This window comes from Balaenoptera acutorostrata, chromosome 4 (assembly GCF_949987535.1).
Source record: "Balaenoptera acutorostrata chromosome 4, mBalAcu1.1, whole genome shotgun sequence".
In the NCBI taxonomy this organism is placed as follows: domain Eukaryota; kingdom Metazoa; phylum Chordata; class Mammalia; order Artiodactyla; family Balaenopteridae; genus Balaenoptera; species Balaenoptera acutorostrata.
In genome coordinates this window covers 91,453,040-91,478,124 of record NC_080067.1, presented here as the reverse complement: position 1 = coordinate 91,478,124, position 25,085 = coordinate 91,453,040, and the positions used below count along the sequence as shown (strand labels likewise).

The window sequence follows — 25,085 nt, the reverse complement described above, 5'->3', positions numbered from 1 at the left end:
AACAAACATCTTTTAACCATTATAAGTCGATCTTTTAACCAATATAATGAGTTAATCATTATGATTTCACCACAGTTTTTTTTTTTTTTAATATGAAATTGGCTAAGTGCTTCTGGAATTATAGGACTGGGTAACCCATGGGTATAGTCAGGATAATAAATTCTGAGCTTTTATTTGATTAAGCTCTTGACAGTAATTCCATTTAAGATAATGTAAAAAAAATGAGGAAAAAAGTTATCACTAGGAGGTAGATGGGGCTTTGCAACAAGTCACAGAAGAAAAAAATTTGATACAATATTAGCTTAAACAATTTGGTGATTGTCCCCATAGCTACAACTATACTAAGTCATCTTTTAGAAACTTTGTGGATGAACCAGGTACTATCTTTTCAATAGAGTTGATGAATTATGGAAAAGGAACCACAGAGAATCAAATTATATAGTATGTACCTAGCCAACAGTTAGATATCTTGGCTAAGTATGGTAAGGATTGATAACCAGATTCAAACGTATATCTTATTACCAAAAATATGTGAAGTAGCTAAATCCAGAAGTAAACTGTGTGTAAAGAGGCTCATCTACATCCAAACCAAGTTGCATGACAAGTTCTACAGTAGTTTAGTTGCTGCCAACACACTGACCGACCAGACAAGGGAAATTTAAAGACAGTTTTAAGTGTTCCTACTTGTTGGCAAAATAGCAGCCTCAATTCAGAAATAGCATATGTTAAAATTAAAATCAAATTTATTTTAGGCTTACTGTCCGTTTAAACTGCATATGTTTTGGTAATTCTTCATTCATCTGTAGTAGTTTCTGTAATTGATTCCTTAAAGCTTCAATTCGTTCTCTCTTCTCAGCCTTGATTTCTTCCCCTTCTTTCATTAACTTGTCATGTTCTCTTTTTCTTCTGGCATTCTCAATACTGAAAACAAATTTTAAAAGGTAGCAGGTTAAAGATAGAGAAACAGCAGAGAAAATTAGTATTTAATAATTTGGAAATTCATTTAACTTGGTCAGCTTTGGTAAAATGTTGGTGTGTTTTGCAAAAGCCCAGTCATATTAGGTATTGATCAAAAATTCCCATACCTGTAGGCTTTAGGATCTTCAATATCTTCTGGAATTGGCTCTGTTTCTATTCCAAACTGTAGGAAAAGGAATAAAAGCTTAGCTCCTTTAAATTGCATATTTACCTTAAAATATCTAATAAGTAGTAAATTGAGGGGTTTTCTCTGCTAATTTCTAACAACTGTAAGCCTGGAAAGTATTGTCACAAAAAATAAACTAGGGAAAAAAACCTTATTTGTTTCTACTTCATTTAAAGAGGTATGTAGAAAAAGAAAATCACATGTATGCAAAATGTTAATATCACCATATTCCCCTCCAAAATACGAATTAGTAATATTCATGTGTTACTAACAAAAAATACACCGAAAAAAAATCCTCTAGGTCATTTATTTTAAAGTACTTTTTTTTTTTTTAGCATATTCCTTTCATACATGCTTTGATTCCCACCACAATACCTCATGTGTATACAAGGAAAAAGTTTATGTATATTTTTTTAATTTTAAGTGTTTCACTTGATCTTATCAAAGATATTCAGTGAGAAATACACAGAATAACATAATCCCTCTCCTTAGAAAGATATGAAATCAGAAATATGACTCTCCCTTTAGAAGGGAAATCAGTTTAAATTAAGAAGTACTATGAAGTAAATCACTTAGAAGTACTTTGTTTATTCAGGTGCTGTGCTGAAAAATGTCTTAGGCTGTTAAAGAAGAGGATTTATAACCCAGTGAATGAAACAAAAAGTCCTAGTTTGCTAGCTAACCAGTTCTTAAGTAAAACTGAACTTATTTTCTATTCTCTTCATAGCACATAGGTCTCTGTTTTGCTATCATTTGTTGTAAAGAAATAAAGATTCTCTTTTGATCAAGTTGTTTTATTACAGTACTAGTCTTTATACACATAAAATATAAATCTACATTTATGTAAGACAAGGTTTATGACTTTCACAAAGTGAAGTCATAAAACATGACCAATGTAAGAGACAAGTGATGGCTAATACATTTTAGTTACTATTAATCACTTTGGACACAACTTGACTGAACTCTATTCTTTTATTGCTCAGTTAAGCCCCTTGCTTCTCCAATATCAGTTACGATTTCCAGGATTTGATACTGATATCAGCCAACTATCTCTTGACCTCAGCTGTTTACAATAAATTTGAGTTAAACAAAGATGCTTCCAAAGAGTTCCAAAACACCTGCCAATTGTTCTCAATCCTGACTGCACTCTAGAACCACGGGGGCTGGGGGAAGGGGGGAGTTTTGTAAAATACAGATGGTCCCTTACGTACAAGGGTCAACTTGACGACTTTGCATTCGGTAGAAAGCATACTTCAGGTTTGGAATTTTGACCTTTTCCTGGCTAGGGACATGTGGTAGATCCTCTTTTTTTTTTTTTTTTGGATGCTTTTCTATCTATCTATCTATCTATCTATTTATTTATTTATTTATTTATTTATGGCTGTGGTGGGTCTTCGTTTCTGTGTGAGGGCTTTCTCTAGCTGCGGCAAGTGGGGGCCACTCCTCATCGCGGTGCGCAGGCCTCTCACCATCGCGGCCTCTCTTGTCACGGAGCACAGGCTCCAGACGCGCAGGCTCAGCAACTGTGGCTCACGGGCCCAGCCGCTCCGCGGCATGTGGGATCTTCCCAGACCAGGGCTCGAACCCGTGTCCCCTGCATTGGCAGGCAGATTCTCAACCACTGCGCCACCAGGGAAGCCCGTAGATCCTCTCTCTTGATGCTGGGCAGCTGCTGCAGCCACAGCTCCCAGGCGGCCACATGATCATGAGGGTCAACAACTGGTACCCACACAACCATTCTGTTTCTCACTTTCAGTACAGTATTCAACAAATTATGAGACAGTCAACACTTCATTATAAAATAGGCTTTGTGGTAGATGATTTTGCCCAACTGTAGGCTAATGCAAGTGTTCTGAGCATGTTTAAGGTAGGCTAGGCTAAGCTGTGGTGCTTGGTAGGTTAGGTGTATTAAATGCATTTTCAACTTATGGTATTTTCAACTTCTGATGGGTTTATCGGGGCACAATCCCATCGTATCTTAAGTTGAAGAAGATCTGTACTGTTGCCTGGGCCTCACTTTCCGAGATTCTGATTTAACTGCTCAGGCATCTATACTTTTAAGAGCTCCCCTGTGATTCTAAAATACGGTAAGAACCTCAGACCTATGCAGAGCTTAGTTTTTTATTTTGTTTATTCAATTCTTTCTGATTTTGCCTTCTAAAAAACAGAGGCTGCTTCAGTGACTTAAGAAATATTGATTGCAGTCATAAATAAAAGGAGACCATTATACAAATGTGGAACGGATTTTTTCTATCCCATATGGGTTTCCATAGAGAGTTGGCACTAAGTAGAAAGATAAAGATTTTCTTCTTGTTCATACACTTTCCCTTCTGGAAAATTCCTCTTCCTTAGCTTGACCTCATTAGACAACAGTTCATTCTCCAAATTTTGCTGCTATTAATAGAAATGAAAATTTACCTGCTCAAATCTTCCCTACATTCTTTGCATATTCTTTTGAAGCAGGCTACCTGTTAAACAGGAAGCCAATGTGTTCACAGGAATTTTAACTTTGGTCTAATACAATGCCTTATTCTTTAGAAGCAATTCCAACAATTAGTAGTCATTTTATCCAAAGGAACCATTTTTTTTCTTTTTTTTATTGGAGTATAATTGTTTTACAATGTTGTGTTAGTTTCTGCTGTACAACAAAGTAAATCAGCTACATGTATACATATATTCCCTCCCTCTTGGACCTCCCTCCCACCCTCCCTCCCCATCCCACCCATCTAGGTCATTACAGAGCATGGAGCTGACCTCCCTGTACTATACAGCAGGTTCCCACTAGCTATCTATTTTACACATGGTAGCATATATATGTCAATCCTAATCTCCCATTTCATCCCACCCTCCCCTTCCCCCTCTGTGTGCACATGTCTGTTCTCTACATCCTTGTCTCTATTCCTGCCCTGGAAATAGGTTCATCTGTACCATTTTTCTAGATTCCACATACATGCATTAATATACGATATTTGCTTTTCTCTGACTTCCTTCACTCTGTATGACAGACTCTAGGTCCATCCACATCTCTACAAATGACCCAGTTTCATTCCTTTTTATGGCTGAGTAATATTCCATTGTATATATGTACCACATCTTCTTTATCCATTTATCTGTTGTTGGACATTTAGGTTGTTTCCATGTCCTGGCTATTGTCAATAGTGTTGCAATGAAATTGGGGTACATGTGCTCTTTTGAATTATGTTTTTCTCAGGGTATATGTCCAGTAGTGGCATTGCTGGGTCATATGGTAGTTCTATTTTTACTTTTTTAAGGAACATCCATACTGTTCTCCATAGTGACTGTATCAATCTACATTCCCACCAACAGTGCACGAGGGTTCCCTTTTCTCCACACCCTCTCCAGCATTTCTTATTTGTAGATTGTTTGACAATGGCCATTCTGACTGGTGTGAGGTGATACCTCATTGTAGTTTTGATTTGCATTTCTCTAATAATTAGTGATGTTGAGCAGATTTTCATGTGTTTGTTGGCCATCTCTATGTCTTCTTTGGAGAAATGTCTATTTAGGTCTTCTGCCCGTTTTTTGATTGGTTTTTTTTTTTGATATTGAGCTCCATGAGCTGTTTGTATATTTTGGAGATTAATCCTTTGTCCGTTGCTTCATTTGCAAATATTTTCTCCCATTCTGAGAGCTGTCTTTAGTCTTGTTTATGGTTTCCTTTGCTGTGCAAAAGCTTTTAAGTTTAATTAGGTCCCAGTTGTTCAGTTTTGTTTTTATTTTCTTTACTCTAGGAGGTGGGTCCAAAAAGATCTTGCTATGGTTTATGTCAGAGAGTGTTTTCTCTGTTTTCCTCTAAGAGCTTTATAATGTCCAGTCTTAAATTTAGGTCTTTAATCCATTTTGAGTTTATTTTTGTGTATGGTGTTAGGGAGTGTTCTAATTTCATTCTTTTACATGTAGCTGTCCAGTTTTCCCAGCACCACTTATTGAAGAGGCTGTCTTTTCTCCATTGTATATTCTTGCCTCCTTTGTCATAGATTAGGTGACCATAGGTGTGTGGGTTTATCTCTGGGCTTTCTATCCTGTACCATTGATCTATATTTCTGTTTTTGTGCCAGTATCATACTGTCTTGATTACTGTAGCCTTGTAGTATAGTCTGAAGTCAGGGAGCCTGATTCCTCCAGCTCCATTTTACTTTCTCAAGATTGCTTTGGCTATTTGGGGTCTTGTGTTTCCACACAAATTGTAAAATTTTTTGTTCTAATTCTATAAAGAATGATATTGGCAATTTGATAGGGATTGCACTGAATCTGTAGATTGCTTTGGGTAGTATAGTCATTTTCACAATGTTGATTCTTCCAATCCAAGAACATGGTATATTTCTCCATCTGTTTGTATCATCTTTGATTTCTTTCATTAGTGTTTTATAGTTCTCTGAGTACAAGTCTTTTGCCTCCTTAGGTAGGTTTATTCCTAGGTATTTTATTCTTTTTTTGCAGTCGTAAATGGGATTGTTTCCTTAATTTCTCTTTCTGCCTTTTCATTGTTAGTGTATAGGAATGCGAGAGATTTCTGTGAATTTTGTATCCTGCACCTTTACCAAATTCATTGATTAGCTCTAGTAGTTTTCTGGTGCTGTCTTTAGGATTTTCTATGTATAGTATCATGTCATCTACAAACAGTGACAGTTTTACTTCTTTTCCAATTTGTATTACTTTTATTTCCTTTTCTTCTCTGATTGCCTTGGCTAGGATTTCCAAAACTATGTTGAATAAGAGTGGTGAGAGTGGACATCCTTGTCTTATTCCTGATCTTAGAGGAAATGCTTTCAGTTTTTCACCATATAGAATGATGTTTGCTGTGGGTTTATCATATATGGCCTTTTTATGTTGAGGTAGGTTCCCTCTATGCCCACTTTCTGGAGAGTTTTTGCCATAAATAGGTGCTGAATTTTGTCAAAAGCTTTTTCTGCATCTTGTGAGATGATCATATGGTTTTTATTCTTTAATTTGTTAACCTGATGTATTAACATTGATTGATTTGCATATATTGAAGAATCCTTGCATTCCTGGGATAAACCCCACTTGATCTTGGTGTTGATACTTTAATGTGTTGTTGGATTCTGTTTGCTAGTATTTTGTTGAGGATTTTTGCATCTATGTTCATCAGTGATATTGGTTTGTAATTTTCTTTTTTTGTGATACCTTGTCTGGTTTTGGTATCAGGATGATGGTGGCCTTGTAGAACGAGTTGGGGAGTGTTCTTCCCTCTGCAATTTTTTGGAAGAGTTTGAGAAGGATAGGTGTTAGCTCTTCTCTCCAAAGGAACCATTTTGATAATAGAAAATTTAGGTCTTGTGATAGGACAAAGGGATATAATTTGGGGATTCAAACCCTCAATCTTCATTACAAAGCCAATAATGTATTCTGTTTAAGAATACAATAATTTATCTGAATCTTTGATGACACTCTCTTATTCTAATACTAAAGATAATAATATTTTTACAACCCCTTTCAAAGGTACAAATTATGGTATACATCCCACATATGCCTCTTCAATAAGCAAATGAATAAATAGAAAGCAAAATATATCTGAAAAAAGTTGGGCATCTTGAAAACAAAAACTTTGTGAAAGTGATGGAGACAGAAAAATTGACAGCCTTTTAAATAGAGGGACTTCTACACCTTTAGTAATAAGGTGAATTCAACATCTTTAATATTTGATAACAGAGGTACCAGAAAGGCAAAATTATAATACTGGTAGGAAGATTAGACTGCAAGGTATTTGTGTCTAAATAGTTTCATTTTTAAAGAATATGAGCATTTTAACATCACAATATTAAAATAAAGTTATTATTATTAGTCAGTTACATACCCTGGGAGATGGCACTTTGGCTTTCATGACTTTCTTTAACTCAAATTCAGAAAAAATGTTGAAAACAAAGATATTACTGTCTGCTCCAGTAGTCACCAAGAAACGGTCATCAAAGCTAGTGGAGATGGCTTTAATGCATCCATAATTATTGTCATGCATACTGAAGTGCCAGTAGTCCTCCATATTGGTCAATGAAGGATCATTCTTACTTAGGATATAGACTCGAATTGCTCCATTTTGCATTCCACAAAACATCATTTCTTGGTTAATGCTATGAAACAAAAGGAAAGTAAATCGTTCTTCATATTAATCTGAAAATGTTTAATTTTAAATTAATTTACAAATGACTAAAGTTTTAAAAACAAAGATGTTATGGAGTAAATTGTGTCCCCACAAAATTCATATGCTGAAGCCCTAACAAACTATGGCAGCTCTAGCAAACTAATACAAAATTGTAGAAGGAGAAAAAGACAATTTGAAATTTGGAGCTATTATATTCGGTCTTCAAAAGAATGACCAGCATATATGCTTAATTCTTAATTATTAAAGGACTAATGATTCAGTTAGTGATCTTTCCAGAATCACTGTAACCCAGAACTTTCATTATCTGACTGTGCAATAGCATCCTCCTAAGTAACAGAAAGAAAATCCATACAATTCAACTGTGTGATAAATTCTGACAGAATATTTGATAGAAGGGATTGAAGTAGTTTCAGGAGTAGCTTAGATTCTACTTTAGTCACTTGATTTATTTAACTAAACATTGTTTGAGTACTCTTCCATTTGGACAGATCTTTAAAATTGACAATATTAATGATGGACAAAAACAGACAGTAATGGGATATAGTTTTTTTTAAAGCTTTCTGAAATTCTGGTCACCTGAAAGTGATAGTTGTGATGGGATTATCCTCTGTATCCTCAAGAAGACGGAAATCAAAAGGTTCATCTTTCTTTTCTGTGATATCACTGTTTTTGTCATATGGGGGAAACTCACAGTGATATAGAAAACCAGAATCATAGCCACCCTGGAAAAGAGATAAATAACATAGTAGTACCTGAATATAAGAAACCTATGACCACATGAGGAGTTTTTGATTATTTCAAATTTTAACACATAAAATAGGTGTCTTAAAACATATACTTTTGTATAATTTCTATGGTTACAGATAGAGATGCTTTATAAAACCTATTATTCATTTATATGCAACTACATAATTATAAAAATAAAACATCTTACAATGATTTGTTCCCACTTAAAAGACAATACAAGAGGGACTTCCCTGGTGGTCCAGTGGTTAAGAATCTGCCTCCCAATGCAGGTGACGTGGGTTCGATCCCTTGTTGGGGAACTGGGATCCACATGCCACGGGGCAACTAAGCCTGTGTGCTGCAACTACTGAGCCCGTGCACCTCAACTAGAGAGCCCATGCGCCCACAACTACAGAGCCCATGCACTCTGGAGCCCACGCGCTGCAACTATCGAGCTCGTGTGCCGCAAGGAAGAGCCCATGCACTGCAATGAAAGATTTCACATGCTGCAATGAAGATCCAACACAGCCAAAATAAATAAATAAAAATAAATATTAAAAAAAGACAATACAGGAGAGATATCATTTCTATCTACATACTGAATTCCATTTTATTTTAAGGATTATTCAGCATAAGCAGTATTTAACAATAGAGTTTTGTAGATCATGCTTTTCAGAGATTTCCAGTCTAGGAGATTTTTTTTCTCCCTAAGGCAACTGCCAGTTCTGAAAGTGGCAGCTGAGAGGTTAAGAAGTTGAGCAGAGCAATCTGTAGTGTCATGGGCTTAGGGAAAGGCAAAGAATTCCCAGGGTCCTCCAAGAAGAAGGAGCCATTGTAAACACACCTTCCACTGGGCTTTCCATTGCAACCCTGGAGCACTATATCCCACACGTATGGATAAACCAGAAATAGACTGGCCCTCGTAGGAAGTAAAACCTAATTTCAAGTCATCTCAGTCACTGACTGGATGAAACTGATCTAGGATTTCTAGTTGCTTTCCAGAACCAAAAATAAATTCCAGGAGACAATAGCAATATACAGAGACTCAAGCTGATGCTACAGTTTTTCACAGACAAGAGCCAGCATTCAATTTAAAAAAAAAACTAGGTATACTAACAAAGAAAAGTCTTGATTGAAAATCAAAAAAAAAATAGACCAAAGAAACAAAAGTACAAGAAATAGTGATAGAGGTGTTTTCAAAATGGACTTCAAAATAACTCTGATTAATATATTTAAGGACTTTGAAGGCAATACAGAAAGAAGTCAATTAGGATCTATAAAAAAGTAGATAATGGAAAAAATAAAAATTCTAGAACTGAAAAATAAAATGACAAAAATTAGAATTCAATAGATTGGTTTAAAAGCAACTAGACACAGCTAAAACTAGAGTTGTGAAGCTGGAACAGAATCAGAAAAAATAGAGTAAGGCAGGAGAGAGAAAATACAGATGTAAAATTTTTTAAAAAGGAGTGTAAGATCTACATGGGACATAATGATAATGATTAATATACACAAAATTAGAATCCTACAAGAAGAGACTAAAAATATGGACCAGAAGCAATATTGTGGTCGATAAATGTCTGAGAATTTTCTAAAACTGAATACAAATGTGTTGAAGTACAAGAAATGCAATGACCCACAAGCAAGATATATGAAGAATTTACACCTTTTAACATTACACCATAAAATTCCTAGAAGAGAGCATAAGCAAAACATTCTCTGACATAAATCATACCAATGTTTTCTTAGGTCAGTCTCCCAAGGCGACAGAAATAAAAACAAAAATAAACAAATGGGACCTAATCAAACTTACAAGCTTTTGCACAGCAAAGGAAACCATAAAAAAAAAACAAAAAAAGACAACCTATGGAATGGGAGAAAATATTTGCAAATGATGTGACAGACAAGGGCTTAATCTCCAAAATATACAAACAGCTCATACAACTCAACAACAAAAAAACAAACAACCCAATCAAAAAATGGACAGAAGACCTAAATAGACATTTCTCCAAAGAAGACATACAGATGGCTAGCAGGCACATGAAAAGATGCTCAACATCACTAATTACTAGAGAAATGCAAATCAAAACTACAATGAGGTACCACCTCACACTTGTCAGAATGGCCATCATTAAAAAGTCTACGAATAACAATTGCTAGAGAGAGTGTGGAGAAAAGGGAACCCTCCTACACTGTTGGTGGAAATGTAAGTTGGGGCAGCCACTATGGAAAACAGTATGGAGGTTGCTCAGAAAACTAAAATTAGAATTACCATATGATCCAGCAATCCCACTCCTGGGCATATACACAGACAATACTATAATTCAAAAGATACATGCACCCCTATGTTCATAGCAGCACTATTCACAATAGCCCAAACATGGAAACAACCTAAATGTCCATTGACAGATGAATGGATAAAGAAGATGTGGTACATATATACAATGGAATACTACTCGGCCATAAAAAAGAATGAAATAATGCCATTTACAGCAACATGGATGAAATTAGAGATTATCATACTAACTGAAGTAAGTCAAAAAGAGAAAGACAAATACCATATGATATCACTTATATGTGGAATCTAAAATATGGCACAAATGAACCTAGCTACAAAACAGAAACAGACTCACAGACATAGAGATCAGACTTGTAGTTGCCAAGTGGGAGGAGGGTAGGAGAGGGAAGGACTGGGAGTGTGGGATTAGCAGATGTAAACTATTATATATAGGATGGATAAACACCAAGGTCCTACTGTATAGCACAGGGAACTATATTCAATATCCTGTGATAAACCATAGTGGAAAAGAATATGAAAAAAAGTCTGCATGTGTATAACTGAGTCACGTTGCTGTACAGCAGAGACTGGCACAACACTGTAAATCAACTGTACTTCAATTAAAAAATAAAGAAGTTACACCTTTTAACACAAAATCTTCAAAGCAACAAAAGAAAAAACGATGCATAGGTTACAAAAAATAACAATAAAAAGGTGTACATGGTAGCGCAGTGGTTAAGAATCTGCCTGTCAATGCAGGGGACACAGGTTCGATCCCTGGTCCAGGAAGATCCCACATGCCATGAAGCAACTAAGCCCGTGCACCACAACTACTGAGCCTGTGCTCTAGAGCCCGCAAACCACAACTACTGAGCCTGCGTGCCACAACTACTGAAGCCCGCGCACCTAGAGGATATGCTCTGCAACAGAGAAGCCACCACAACGAGAAGCCCACGCACCACAATGAAGAGTAGCCCCCACACAGCTACAAAAACCCAATGCAGCCAAATATAAATTAAAAAAAAAAAGACATGGATGGCAGAATGGAAGACAAAAGATGATAAGAAGATATCAAAGTTTTAAAAAGAAAATATACAGAAGAACTAAAGGTTTTAAAGGCAAAATAGGCACTATAAGGCAAAAAAAAAACCCCAAAACTTATATATACATATATATGTGTGTGTGTGTGTGTGTGTGTATATATATATATATATATATATATATATATATATATATATATATATATATACACACACACACACACACACACACACACAGTGTGACAATGAGGTGTTGGGGAGGATACACAACACTAAAGTGCCCTAAGATCTTTTTTCTCTAGAGCTAGTAAAAGAATAAATTTGTACCAAATTATATTAAATTAAGGATATATACTATGACATTTAGCATCATCACTAAAAAAAAAAATAGTAAAAAAAAATGTATAACTAATAACCTAATAGAGGAGGAAAATTGGGGGAAAAACTACCTAATCATCTGATAGAAGGTGAAAAACCAAATGTAGAATTGGTGTGATAAACAGAAATAATGAGATGGTAGATTTAATCTAAACTATATTAGCCATTACATTAAATATAAAAGGACACAGTGTTCTATTAAAATAAAGATTTTACTACAGGATTAAAAAGAAAAGCATAACCATGTACTGCTTACAAAAGACATACTTTGAAATAAGAATATCAAAGGTAAAGGAAAGAAAAGAATCATTAACAACTCTGAGTTTTGGCTTAGTAACTGGATGGATGGTTGTCCCATTTACTGAGATGGAGATGGAGCAGGTTTGCACAGGGCAAGTGTGATTTAAAAGTTATATTTTGGGGATTTTCCTGGTGGTACAGTGGGTAAGACTCTGTGCTCCCAATGCAGGGGGCCCAGGTTCGATCCCTGGTTGGGGAACTAGATCCTGCATACATGCCACAACTAAGAAATCCACACACCACAACTAAGAAGTCCGCACACCACAACTAAGAAGTCCACATGCCGCAACTAAAGATCCCATATGCCGCAACTAAAGATTCCATGTGCCGTGACTAAAACCCAGAGCAGCCAAAATAAAAATAAATAAATATTTTTTTTAAAAAAAGTTATATTTTGGGCATGTCTATTTTGAGGTGCCAAGTAGTGATGTCAAGTTGGACATACAATTCCGAATATGAGAGGGGAGGTCAAGACTAGAGATAAAAATGAAATTTATTGGCTTATATTTGATATTTAAAATCTTGGGACCAGATAAAATCATCTAGCAAGAAAGAGGGCACCCAAGACCACATCCTAGAGTACTTCAAAGTTCAAAGCTAGTTCAACATATAAGAGGGCAGCAAAAGAGGCTAAAAAGGAGTGGCCAGCAGATGGTGGTGTCATGGAAGCCAAAAAAGAAAATGCTTTAAGAAGAATGGAGAGTTAACTTTATCAAATGTTTCGGAGAGGTCAAATGGACAGAGAAGTGACCACTGAGCTTGGCAGTAGGAAAATCTTTGATGACTTGAAGTGGTGGAGCTAGAAACCTGACTGGAATGTGTTAAAAACCAAATAGGAGGTGAAGAAATGAAGCCAGTGACTACAGACAACTCTTTCAAGTTTTCCTATAAAGGAGCAGTGGATGAGAAGAAAAGAGATGTGAAAGAAAAAAATTCAAGTACTAGGGGCATGTTTATGTGCTGACGATAAGAACTGAGTAAACAGAGAGAGGTTGAAGATACAGGAGACCAGCTAGTTTATTTCAGGAGTAAAATCTTTGAGAAAGTGAGAGGGGATGGGATCAAGAGGCCATAGTGTCGGAATAGTGTCCTTGGAAAGTTGCAGGGGACCATTCACCAATTGTTAACAATAGCAGACAAACGTGTATGGATCTCCATAGGACATTAGATCTCATTAAGACAAGATAAGGAAATTCTATCTGATTGTTTTTATTTTATTTTCTTAGTGAAATGTGAGATGGGAATTCCTTGGCGGTCCCGTGGTTAGGACCCTGCGCTTTCACTGCCGGGGCCCAGGTTCAATCCCTGGTTGGGGAACTAAGATCCTGTAAGCCGCTCAGCGGGGCCAAAAAAAAAAAGAAAAAGAAAAAAGAAAAGAAATGTGAGATAAGGTTATCATGAGAAATTGAGGGAAGGTACAAAATGATTGATGGGAGAAGAATTAAAGCGATAATTTGGAAAGTGGGAAAGTGAACATGGCTGGGCAGTAGAACCAGCCTGCACTGTGAGTGTTGATTTGAGAACTGTGGTCGTGCCTTCAGAATGAGACTGGTTTTCTGCAGCATCTGCTTGGATGCAGGCACAGAGTTGGCAAATAGTTGAGTCAAGCAGGGTTAGTGTCACTTCTGAACTATGCCTTGACCTTGTATGCTGGTGTAGTTTAATGGTTAAGAGCGTGGACTCTAGACCGAGACTGCCTGAGTCCAGATCCTGGTTCCACCTCTCATTAATTATACAACCTCAGATAAGTTACCTAACCTCTCCACTCCTTGGTTTCTTCTTATGTAAAATGCAAATTATGAAGAGCGCTTATTTTATAGGGTGATCACTTAGAATGGTGCCTGGTATAGAATAAGCAGGTTTCCAGATTTAGCAAATAAAAATACAGAATGAATGTTAACTAAACTTATTGTGGTAATCATTTCATGATACATGCAAGTCAAATCATTATGCTATATACCTTAAATTACACAATGCTGCATGTCAATTATATCTCAGTAAAACCAGGAAAAAAGTTTTTAAATGCAGGATGCACAGTTAATTTGAATTTCAGATAAACAACAAATATGTTTTTAGTGTAAGTATGTCCCATGTAATACTTATCTGGCACCCCTAAAGGTAAGCATTAAATATGCTTGTTAAATAATTAATAATTCTTACATATGTTTCAAGGACACTAGAACTCTATTATATTACTGTACAATTGTTTCTGCGCCTCTCTCCCTCATGATATGAGGGAACTTTCAGAAGGCAGGATCATGTCTTAATTATTCCTTTACCCCGTGAACCCCACACAACAGTAGCCATCGATAATTGTTTCATAAAGCACAGAAGATAAAAGCTCAAGGCACTACTACATGGAATCCTAAGGTGCCTCCATCACTACTTTCTATCCTTCTTGCTGCTTGTCTCCTTAGAAGTTGCTATCAAAGATATATTTCTAAGAAATGTTGAAGAGGAGTGAAGTTAACTCTCATCACTCCTTATAGCAACAGTACTCAGCTAGGCAGTCTCCTGGCCTGGCCAAAGATCTGATACCACTTACGAATTGGAGATAGTCTTTCACATATACTTTTATGTCAATTATTACTTTTTTGGTGAATGGAATTGAAATTTGTGACAAATTCATAATGAAGGAAATCTTGCTTTGTAATAGATCAATAAAATATTTTATAAGAGTAGAAAATATATAATTAGGGGATGTAATTGTCACATTATTGTAACATTCGCAGGTACTTGCCTCGCATTTTTCTCTTCTTCCTTATTAGCCAAGTCCCAATTTCACTCAGGGTGGCAATGTGACCATCTAAAAACAGTCATTTTCCCAGACTTCCATGCAGCCACACAGCATAGTTGTAGATAATGAAAGGTAAGCAAAAGTCTAGTGGACTGTGCTGCCATCATATTCAAAATTTTAAAACGACAAACACAGCTGGAATACCCCTTAGCCCTTTGCCCTTCTACCTTTGATTCTCCTCCCCTTTGACCTTCTGAAACGTGTGATTGTCGCAGATAACAGATACAATAAGTAGACATATAAAACATATTAAGATGGTATAAAAACAAACTCACATTCATTCATCAAAATTCACACCTTCAGTAGTAGTTAACAGCTGGAGTCTTACCATAGAGTAAGGAAGTAAGAAAGTGATGGAAAATAATACCTATAATTAGATTAGGGTTGAGATAAAAATTTATTACATTATTACTTACCAAAGAAACCCAGAACTTCCCTGGCCCAGAGTAAAATCCACAGAGGATGTGACAGGGGGTTAAAGGAATAAAGATTTTGGGTAATGGCTCCTCCTCTTCCTCTTCTTCTTCCCCCTGGAGTTCCTTTTCTCCATCTTCTCCCATCTCTGCTTCTGGGCTTTTCCTCCTTTCTTCCTTTTCCTTCTCCTTCAACTCCTTTTGTTTCTTTCTCTTTGCAATTTCTATTAATCTCTTGTGCAAAAGAGATATTGAGATTAAAAAAACTGTAATTCATTCATTCATTCACACTATTATTAAAGAAAGTAGGAGGAAGATAGAGTCCTAGAAAAATTCACAGCTCTAATGTAACAAATAATGTCATTTAAAGATTATTATCAAGTTGGGAATATATTTTTATTGTTAAAATTTTCAAATCATTGGAATGACTTTCTGCATAACTCCCATTGATCCTGGTTTTACAGAAATTATTTTGCCTTTTTTTTTCCTCATAGAGAAGTTAAATATAGTTTCCATCAGAGCCTATCACTGTCAATCCATGAATTTGGTGGACTGAAATAGTCCACGAGGGAAGCTGTTTCTATCTTTAGCGGTACAGTGATTTAGGCCCTCAGCCTCTATCAACTGGCTATTGCAAAAGCCCCCTAGCACTGGCATCCCTACCTCCCATCTTTTACCTCTTTATTCCATTTACCTCTTAAAATTAACTTCCAAATTTATATGATCTCATCACATCAATCTCCTCCTCAAAAATTCAAAATGGATTTCAATGGCCCAAAAATTAAATTAAAACATCTTGGCTAATATTTAAGGGGTTCCATGTGGTGGTCACAGACTCCTGTCACACCCCTCCACAAATTGCATCCCTCTGCCTCATGGTCCATTCTTCATTTCTCAAAAACACCAAAACTCTTGCAACTCTGCCTTCCCTCAGGATGTTCTCCCAGCTTTTATTGCCTTCCTCCTCATTTTCAACCTGTCAAAATCCTTCCCATTCTTTAAATACTAAATATCACCTCCATGAAGTCATCCTTGACCTCCTCTCACCCCTCTATCAGAATCATATCTTCTTTCCTCTGCGTGCCCCTAAAATTCTTTTCTTTGCACTGTGATTTTAATATCTACTCATTACCACCTTCTAATACAATAAGCTGCTTTCTACCAAATAAGCTCCTTAAAGTAAAAGTCTATGTCTTATTCTTCTTCGTATTTTCCCAGCACTTAACACAGGATATTTTATATTCTAAGAAAGAAAAAAAATTAGAAGACAATGCTTCAAGGGTATTTCATACCAGAATCTTAGATTTGACACTTGAGAAATGGAAACATTTTATACACATGTCTTTGATTTCATAGGAAACTACATCATGGTCCTCCTCCTCCTCCTTTATAGTTGGAAATGGAGCTTCAAGAACATAGCCATTCTCACAAATAATCAGTAAAGTACTTTCAGGCTAAAAAAAAATTAAAACATATCATTTACATTTAGGCAAATTTTTGAAGCACAGTTCAAAAAGATTTTAAACCAGGCAAACTATAATTGCTATGTATATTAGCCATTTTTAAAAGATACTTATTACCAGTAATAACCACAGTGAGGAACTTAGTCAATCTTATTAATCACTATACACAATTATTAGTACAATTATATCATTGTTAATTAATAAGCTAAGTGTTAAAATTAGATTTAGATTCATTTCCCTTATAGATGCCATATTTTCTGAGCCAAAAATTTGGTTGTGAAATGTTAGCCCAAAGGGCAGAATATTAAAATTAGGACTGCCAAGGAAAATCTGCAGTATGTGAATGGCATATACAACCTCAGCCTCCTTTGATGGATCATCCTCTCTCTGCCTGAGTTCATTTAATGTGGCTGTCCCCAAGATTTTTGTTCACTTCCCTATTCTTCTTTCTCTCCATAAACATGCCCTGGGAAATCTTATATCCGATCAAGGCTTCATTACCACTCACAAGCAATTAGACTCCAGATTAATCTCTCTAGTCCAGTCCAAAATCATGTATTTAACCATGTGTGGGAAATCCCCATCTTGATAGTCTACAGAAACGTTATTCAAAATGTTTATTCGAAATGTTTATTCATTCAGTTATTTTATTCTATACTTATTATACACCTATTATGTGTTCAGAATTTTGTAGAGGGCTAGAGGCAAAATTATAATAAGAAAAATAGGGATTGTCTCTGCCATTATGAAGCTTACCTCCAATGGGAGAGCCTGTCATTTAACAACTCATATAAATAAATGCAAATTATAACCGCAATAAGCGTTGCAGAGGTACCGCAAGAGTAAGGAGGTTGTACAAGGCTTCCTGAGAAGGTGGTACCTAAGTTTCAAGGTGAAGGATGAGTAGAAGATATTTTTATAATGACTTAGGGGAGGGTTTGAGGGAGCATGCTATGTAAAGGACATACCATGTGCAAATATCTTGTGGCATATTTGGGCTTTTAAAAAAGTTGTGGCCTTGGTGGTATCACCTAGGTGAAGAGAACAGAGTGAGAAGAGAGACTGGGACAGAGCCTTGGGGAAACAACACTCAATGGCTGAGTGAGGGAGACTGAGAAGGAGTGACAAGATGTAAGAGAAGGAAGGAGAGCATAATGTCCCCCAAATCAAAGAAAGATGGTATTTCAAAGAGGAAGTGAGGGTCAACAAGGTCAATTGAGGCTAAGAGGGCAAGAATATAAGAACTAAAACTGTTAAATGGATACCACCGGTATCTTTAGAAGAGCTGATCTGGTGGAATTATGAGACACAAGAAACTTGTAAGAATGTGTAAAGGAAGGAGTAGGTGTTAAGGAAATGCAGTTCGTGGGAATAAACAATCGCCTTAAGGAAACTGGGAGGAGAAAGATGGAGCAGTGACTGGAAGAGAACATGAAGTCAAGGAATTTATTTTTTATACATGAGAGAGTCTTGAATATATTTAAATACTGATGGAAATAATCCATTTAACAGGCAAGGTTAAATTTATATGACAGAAAAGAGAAAATAAATGTGTGAAATGTTGAAAAAAGTGGGAGTAGAATCCAAAGGTCACAAGGGAGAATTGGCCTCAAGTAGGAAGGCACACAGCACCTTTATTGTAAAAAAAAAAAAAAAAAAAAAAAAAGGGAAGAGGAGCAGATACATGAAGAGGTAACAGAATTTTACGTTTGGTAGTGGGAAGGTAAAGGAGTTCTTGGCAGAGGGCTCCTACTCTATGAAATAAGTGATGCTGAGAATGAGAGTGAGCGAGCTAGTAGGAGGCTTGAAGCTTTGAGGAGAGGAGGCGTTTTTAAGTGTTCATTGTGGGTGAAAGAGAGAGTTGATAAGAACAATGTCATAGGATTGCTAAGCCATACCACGAGTTGTGTTGAGGCCATTAGAGTCACTAAATTATGGAGAAGCTAATCTTCCCTGATGTACGACTATCTCCAGCTGCCCTTGGTAATCACTGTAGGCAAATATAAATCAGTTGGGGGCATTCAGGGACGGATTTTTGCCAGAAGTGTATGAAAAAAAGAGAAGGGAGCTCAAGGCATTGGAAGAGTGCTATTGAACCCTACTGAAAAGAATCATGCCATTTAAGCCGGATATAGGGGGAACTTAAGACAAGAGTGGACTAATGAGTGAGGGAAAGCAAATGGTGAATGAACAAGGGGTGCCTGTGACTTCAGAGAACAAGTAGAGCAGAAGTAGCTAAGTTAACAGGCTGGATAGAAGAGAGGTTGAGGTTAGAATGTGAGATATCTGAATAGTTGACTTTTAAAGTTGAGTTCTTACAAGACATTGTAGTCTGAATCATGGCCCCCCAAATTCTTATGCAGAAGTCCTAACCCCCAGTATCTCAGAATGTGACTGTATTTGGAGATGGGGCCTTTAAGCAGGTAATTATGTTACAATACAGTTGTTAGGGTGGGTCCTAATCCAATAGGACTGGTGTCCTTGTAAGAAGGGGAGATTAGGACACAGAGGGACAATCATGTGAGGACACAGTGAGAAGGTGGCCATCTGCAAGCCAAGGAGAGAGGTCTCAGAAGAAATCAAACCTGTCAGCACCTTGATCTTAAACTTCTAGCCTAAAAAACTGTGAGAAAATAAATTCCTGTTCTTTAAGCCACCCAGACTGTGGTATTTTGTTATGGAAGCCCTAGTAAACTAATAAACTGGTGGTAGTAGTGCCCAGTGGGTGGCTGTGAAAGTGTGTGGATAAACTGTAAAGGTCATGGGAAATGAAGAGGTAAAGAAGCTCAGAGGCTGATGTGATTTGATTGACTAGGCACATGGTGTTAGTATCATTCAGGATAATTGTTTACACTTTGGATAAAGAGAAAGATAACCATATTCTCAAAATTTTAATAAAGGGGCAGGCTTGACCAGGTGGTCAGAAGATAACAGCAATATAAAAAGATAGAAGGTGATATAGCCAAGTTATAAGAGCCTCAGAGGAGCTGTGTTTCTATTTTATGAGTCAAGTCATAAAAGTAATACATAAATATTGCCACAAATGAAATAAAAGTTAACTATTATACTTCTCTCCCTGACCCCAAACAGATACAATGAGTGCTAAGAAGTTGATGTGTATCCTTTCACACTTTTCTCCTCAGAATAGAATTTTTTCGAGTACAGAAAAGGGTATTCATTTATTCATTCAGTGAAGATATGATCAATCCATATCCGTGAAGATAAAATAACCAGACACATTAGAAATAAGACATCAGGAGTGAGAGTCAACAAAACAAATACCAAAAAAAATCCATAAAGACTTCAGATGTTGAAATTATCAGACTCAGCCCAAAAAACAATTATGCTTACTATATTTAAAGGAATATAGAAGTATCCACAGGGAACAAAAAATATAAAACTAACAAAACAAATATGAAAAACAACCAAATAAAACTTCAAGAACTAAAAAATACAGAAGTTGAAAATAAGATCACAAAGGATGGCTTTAACACCAGATAACTGAAGAGATTACTAGTCAGTAGAAAATACGAGAAGAAATCTGTAAAATACAGCCTGGAGAGATTTTTTTAAGCTAGAAAATATGGAAGATCTGTCATTCATACGACACAAAAAACCAGTGTGAAATTTTGGGAAAAGTAGGAGTAGAGACAGAGAAAGTTAAACAAAATGAGAGGACAGAGGAATTTGTTACAAACAAAAGAACAAGGGAAAGAAACCCTGAAAAAAACAAGACAATTAATGAAACAGAAACAATTTACCAGATAAAGAGCTCAAAGCATTAGTAATAAGTATGCTAACTGAATTTGAAAAAAGAATAGATGAACACGTGAGAATTTTAACAAAAACTAGAAAAATATAGAAAATAATCAGAGCTGAAGAATACAGTAACAAATGGAAAACACACTAGAAGGAATTAGAGCAAACTAAGTGATACAGAAGAAAGCATAAGTGATCTTGAAGGTAGAATAATGGAAATCACCCAATCAGAATAGCAAAAAGAAAAACAAATTTTAAAAATGAGGATAGTTTAAGGGACCTCTGGGACACCATCAAGCATACTAACATTCCCATTATAGAGATCCCAGAAGGAGAAGAGAAAGAGAGAAAGGAGTTGAAAATCTATTTGATGAAATTATGGCTGAAAACTTCCCAAACCTGCAGAAGGAAATAGATATCCAGGTACAGGAAGCACAGAGATTCCCAAACAGGATGAACCACAAGTGAAGAAACTAAAAGAACACAGAAGACCTACAAAAACAGCCAGAAAACAAGTAACAAAATAGCAATAAGTACATGCCTATAAATAATTAATTTAAATGTCAGTGGACCAAATACTTCAACAAAGAATTATGGGTGGCTCATTGGGTTTAAAAAAAAAAAACCCATCCATATGCTGCTTACAAAAGACTCACTTCAAAGCTAAAGACACACAGAGACTGAAAATGAGGGGAAAATATATTTCATGCAAATGCAAATGACAAGAAAGCTGGGGTAGCAATACTCATATAGGACAAAGTAGACTTTAAAACAAATTTTATACAAAAGACAAAGAAGGGCATTATGCAGTGATAAAGGGATCAATACAAGAAGAGAATATAACATTCATTAACATATATGCATCTGGGACTTCCCACTTCACAGGAGAATTCTACCAAATATATAAAGAGATCTAATACCTATCCTTCTCAAATTGTTCCAAAAAATTGAAGAGGGAACACTTCCAAATTCATTCTATGAGGCCACCATTACCCTGATATCAAAACCAAATACAGTACAAAAAAAAGAAAATTACAGGTCAATAGCAAAAATCCTTAACAAAATATTAGAAAACAAAATTCAGCAATATGTAGAAAAGATCATATATAAAAACGATCATACATCATGATCAAGTGGGATTTATTCCAGAGATGCAAGGATGGTTCAATATCCACAAAAATCAATACGATACAGCACATTAACAAAATGAATGATAAAAATCACATTATCATCTCAATAGATGCAGAAAAAGCATTTCACAAAATTCAACATCCATTCCTGATTAAAAAAAAAAAACTTATCAATGTTGGCATTGAGGGAACATACCTCAACATAAAAAAGGCCGTTTATGACAAATGCAGAGCTATCATCATACTCAATAGTGAAAAACTGTAAGCTTTTCCTCTAAAATCGGGAAGAAGACAAGGATGCCCACTCTCACCAATTCTATTAATATTTTTAACATAGTATTGGAAGGCCTAGCCACAGCAATCAAATAAGAAAAATAAGACAAATTGGAAGGGTAGAATAAAACTCACTTTTTTTTACAGATGACATGATACTATATATAGAAAAACCCTAAAGTCTGTATTAGAATAAAGTTGTAAAATACAAGATTAATATACAGTCATACACTGTACACATGGTATCAACTACCATCATGCATGATAAACCCACTGGAAAGTTGCTGTTTTACATCCCTTAACCAAGACACCCATGATAAAGGTCAGGACCCAAGGGTCAACATATTTGGAGATACTTCTGGTAGTCATCTTAGCACTGGATACCCTGGCCAACAACTAGTTCATCAATATTTTTATAGAATCTTGAGCCATTAACAATGTCTGTCTGCCTGATACAGCCAATGGCAGCAACAACATTCCTTATCCAAGGAATAGCTTGACTCATAGATACCCAAAATATAAATCAAGGTCACATGTCTCTACATGACTTCATCAGCTTATTCCCTTCAAGCATCCAGACATTGGAAATAATGTTAGAGAAACAATTTATTGGAATTTCCAATCAACCTTTCTTTACTTGATGTTAGAATATTTTTCCCCTGTAGAGAAGGAAAGAGTTTCTTTCTCCTGAGGTCTTCTGGGGTTCCTATTAGTCTAGAACTACATTATTCCAATTTTAATATTTGAAGATTTCCAAATCACTTGGGTGATCCAACACAGGACCATAAGTGTGCATTTTAGAGCTATTTAACTTATGGCTCATCTTTATCTTAGTACATAGTTTTGGGGGATATAAGCTTTAGTTAGTGGTTGCCAAGGAGGAGAGGAAGATGGATGGAGGGAGAGTTAGAAAAAAATAGTGAATTAGAATGGATCCTTTAGCTGGTTCATTGTTTAAATCTTAAAAGAAAAATAAAAAATAAAAAAGCTTAAGTTAGTGAAGGTTTGTCATAATTTCTTCCTTTGCTATGCCCTCATCTTGAACATGAGTCTCCATAGACTAAGGAGGACATCAAAAAGATAGCCAATTTTTGAGGCTCCTTTTTTCTTTCTTTCTTTCTTTTTTTCCTTTTGATCAGAATATGCCTGCCCTCTTAGCAGAATCAGCTTTCGGTACTTGAAGTTTTCCCAGTATTTGTGCTACATTTCACACCACCAATAAGATTCCTTGGTTATTCTGTCAAACCTTTTATTTATCCTCATGAAAAGGTTGAATTGAGCCACCTAATACTCCATGAGCTAATGCAGACCCTTACCCAATTGTATGTTCTATGCACACATTCTTAAGTAATCTTATTCAAGTGGAAGATGTTGGGTTATATTTTGCGATAAAATGACAAAATCATCACTATAATTGTAATAACTCAACCAGATATTTTTCATCCATCATGTGTGAGTATCACAGTAAGTCAGTCTCATCACATTGTTAATTCTAAAATACCTGAAAATTCAATTTCATTATACTTCTCTATCCTTCGTGAAGGTCTGTATCCTTGATGACTGAATGTAGTTTATGTTTTAGAGATGAAAGATGTTAGAGAGGCACTGTTTTGCAGTTTCTATTCTTCCTGTCTTTAATCTGTCTTACAAAATTCCTTCATGAAAAGCTGTATATCAACAACTGGTAAATTTATTTAAATTTTGAAGACTGATATTTATGTACAGTATGCATATATGTATACAGAAACATGACATATTACGTATATACACATATATGCATATATACATATATATGCATGCCATGCCATTTTTGCTAGGTAACTAGAAAACTTTAGAATCATCTAAAGAGAAAATGCTGTGGTTTTCTTACATATACATTTATTTATAGACTTCATCCCCAAGATGAATCAAAGCAGCAGAATATATGCCCTATAGGAATAAGGAGCTTTAATACTTCTCTACCACATTTTATAGACTTCATTTCCTTTTCTAATCAAGTGAAATTCTATAAAAGGAAACTCATTTTCTTTTGTATTACACCTTGATTAATCTTTTTATTTACAACGTGACTAGATAAATCAAGAGAATATTTTATGAAGGTCATCTAAATTCCACTAAGCAAATTAAATTAATTGACAAGGGTTGGCTGGGTATTTGTGAAGTACTACGAAGAACTCCATTGTTATTATAAGAACTAGACATTTACTCCTTATTAAATTAACAGATTCAATTGAGAAATCATAGTTAATGTAATAGTCACCCACATGGCTATACTCTGTAATTACTCTATATGACAAAGTTACTAACATTGGAAAAACTACCAATAAGAACTAGCTAAATCAAAGCCCCTTCATTGTGGGGAGGAGAGCATTTTTTTCAAATTTTCAAGTAGTGAACTCAAAAATACATTTATTAAGCTTTTATCACTTGAGTAATATTACATTTTGGAGATGAACTGAAGTGTATCATTTCAATTTTCCAATTTGATAATTAGTAAACATACTCTCCCCATGATGAAAAATATTGAATATTTTAATTCTCATAACTTTAAGAATATAGCAACTATTAATCTTGTCATTCTTTTTGATTCATTAATCTCTCTCAAAAATTGAAAAAATCAGTCTACCTTTGTCTTGTTATTCAAGAAATGATACAAGTTGGATGCTAATATTGAAAGGTTAGATAATGGATCCCAAATATTTTAGATACTAACAACATATCCTGTGATCTTTAGTAAAATACACTTCCTGAAATCAAATATTTTTAGGGAATAACTGCTTGCCACTTACTATGGACTAAATATTTGTGTTCCTCCAAAATCCATATGTTGAAACCCTATGTGGAGGTGGGGACTTTGGGAGGTAATTAGATTTAGATGAGGTTCTTAGGGTGGAGCCCCCATTATGGGGCTAGTACTTTTATAAGATGAAGAGACCAGAGCTCTCTCTCTCTCTCCATGTGAGGAATCAGCAAGAAGGCAGTGATCTGAAAAGCAGGTAGAAGGCCCTCACTATGAATCTGACCATGCTGGCATCTGAGCATGCTGACCACGAGGCTGAGCTCAGACTCCCAGCCTTCAGAACAGTGAGAAATAAATGTTTGTTGTTTAAGGCACCTAGTATATGGTATTCTGTTATAGCAGAATACCAAACTGATTAATAAAATACTCATTTATAAACATCCTATTCAAGGCTAATTTGCAAACTTTTGTTCCTGATTGTCTGATGCTTTAGTTCTTGATTACC

At 35.7% G+C, this 25,085-nt stretch overlaps 1 protein-coding gene across 1 annotated transcript in view; it reads right to left on the bottom strand.

Moving 5' to 3' along the window:
• The window catches only part of CFAP44 (cilia and flagella associated protein 44), a 118,515-nt gene that overhangs the window by 48,930 nt on the left and 44,500 nt on the right, over window positions 1-25,085 (bottom strand). The window contains exons 16-21 of the mRNA XM_007181919.3: window positions 16,508-16,669; window positions 15,219-15,449; window positions 7,860-8,005; window positions 6,981-7,251; window positions 1,086-1,141; window positions 759-921 (exon numbers count right to left, since the gene is read on the bottom strand). Of these exons, the coding sequence (XP_007181981.2) occupies window positions 759-921; window positions 1,086-1,141; window positions 6,981-7,251; window positions 7,860-8,005; window positions 15,219-15,449; window positions 16,508-16,669 (1,029 nt within the window). The remainder of the gene's footprint in view (window positions 1-758; window positions 922-1,085; window positions 1,142-6,980; window positions 7,252-7,859; window positions 8,006-15,218; window positions 15,450-16,507; window positions 16,670-25,085) is intronic.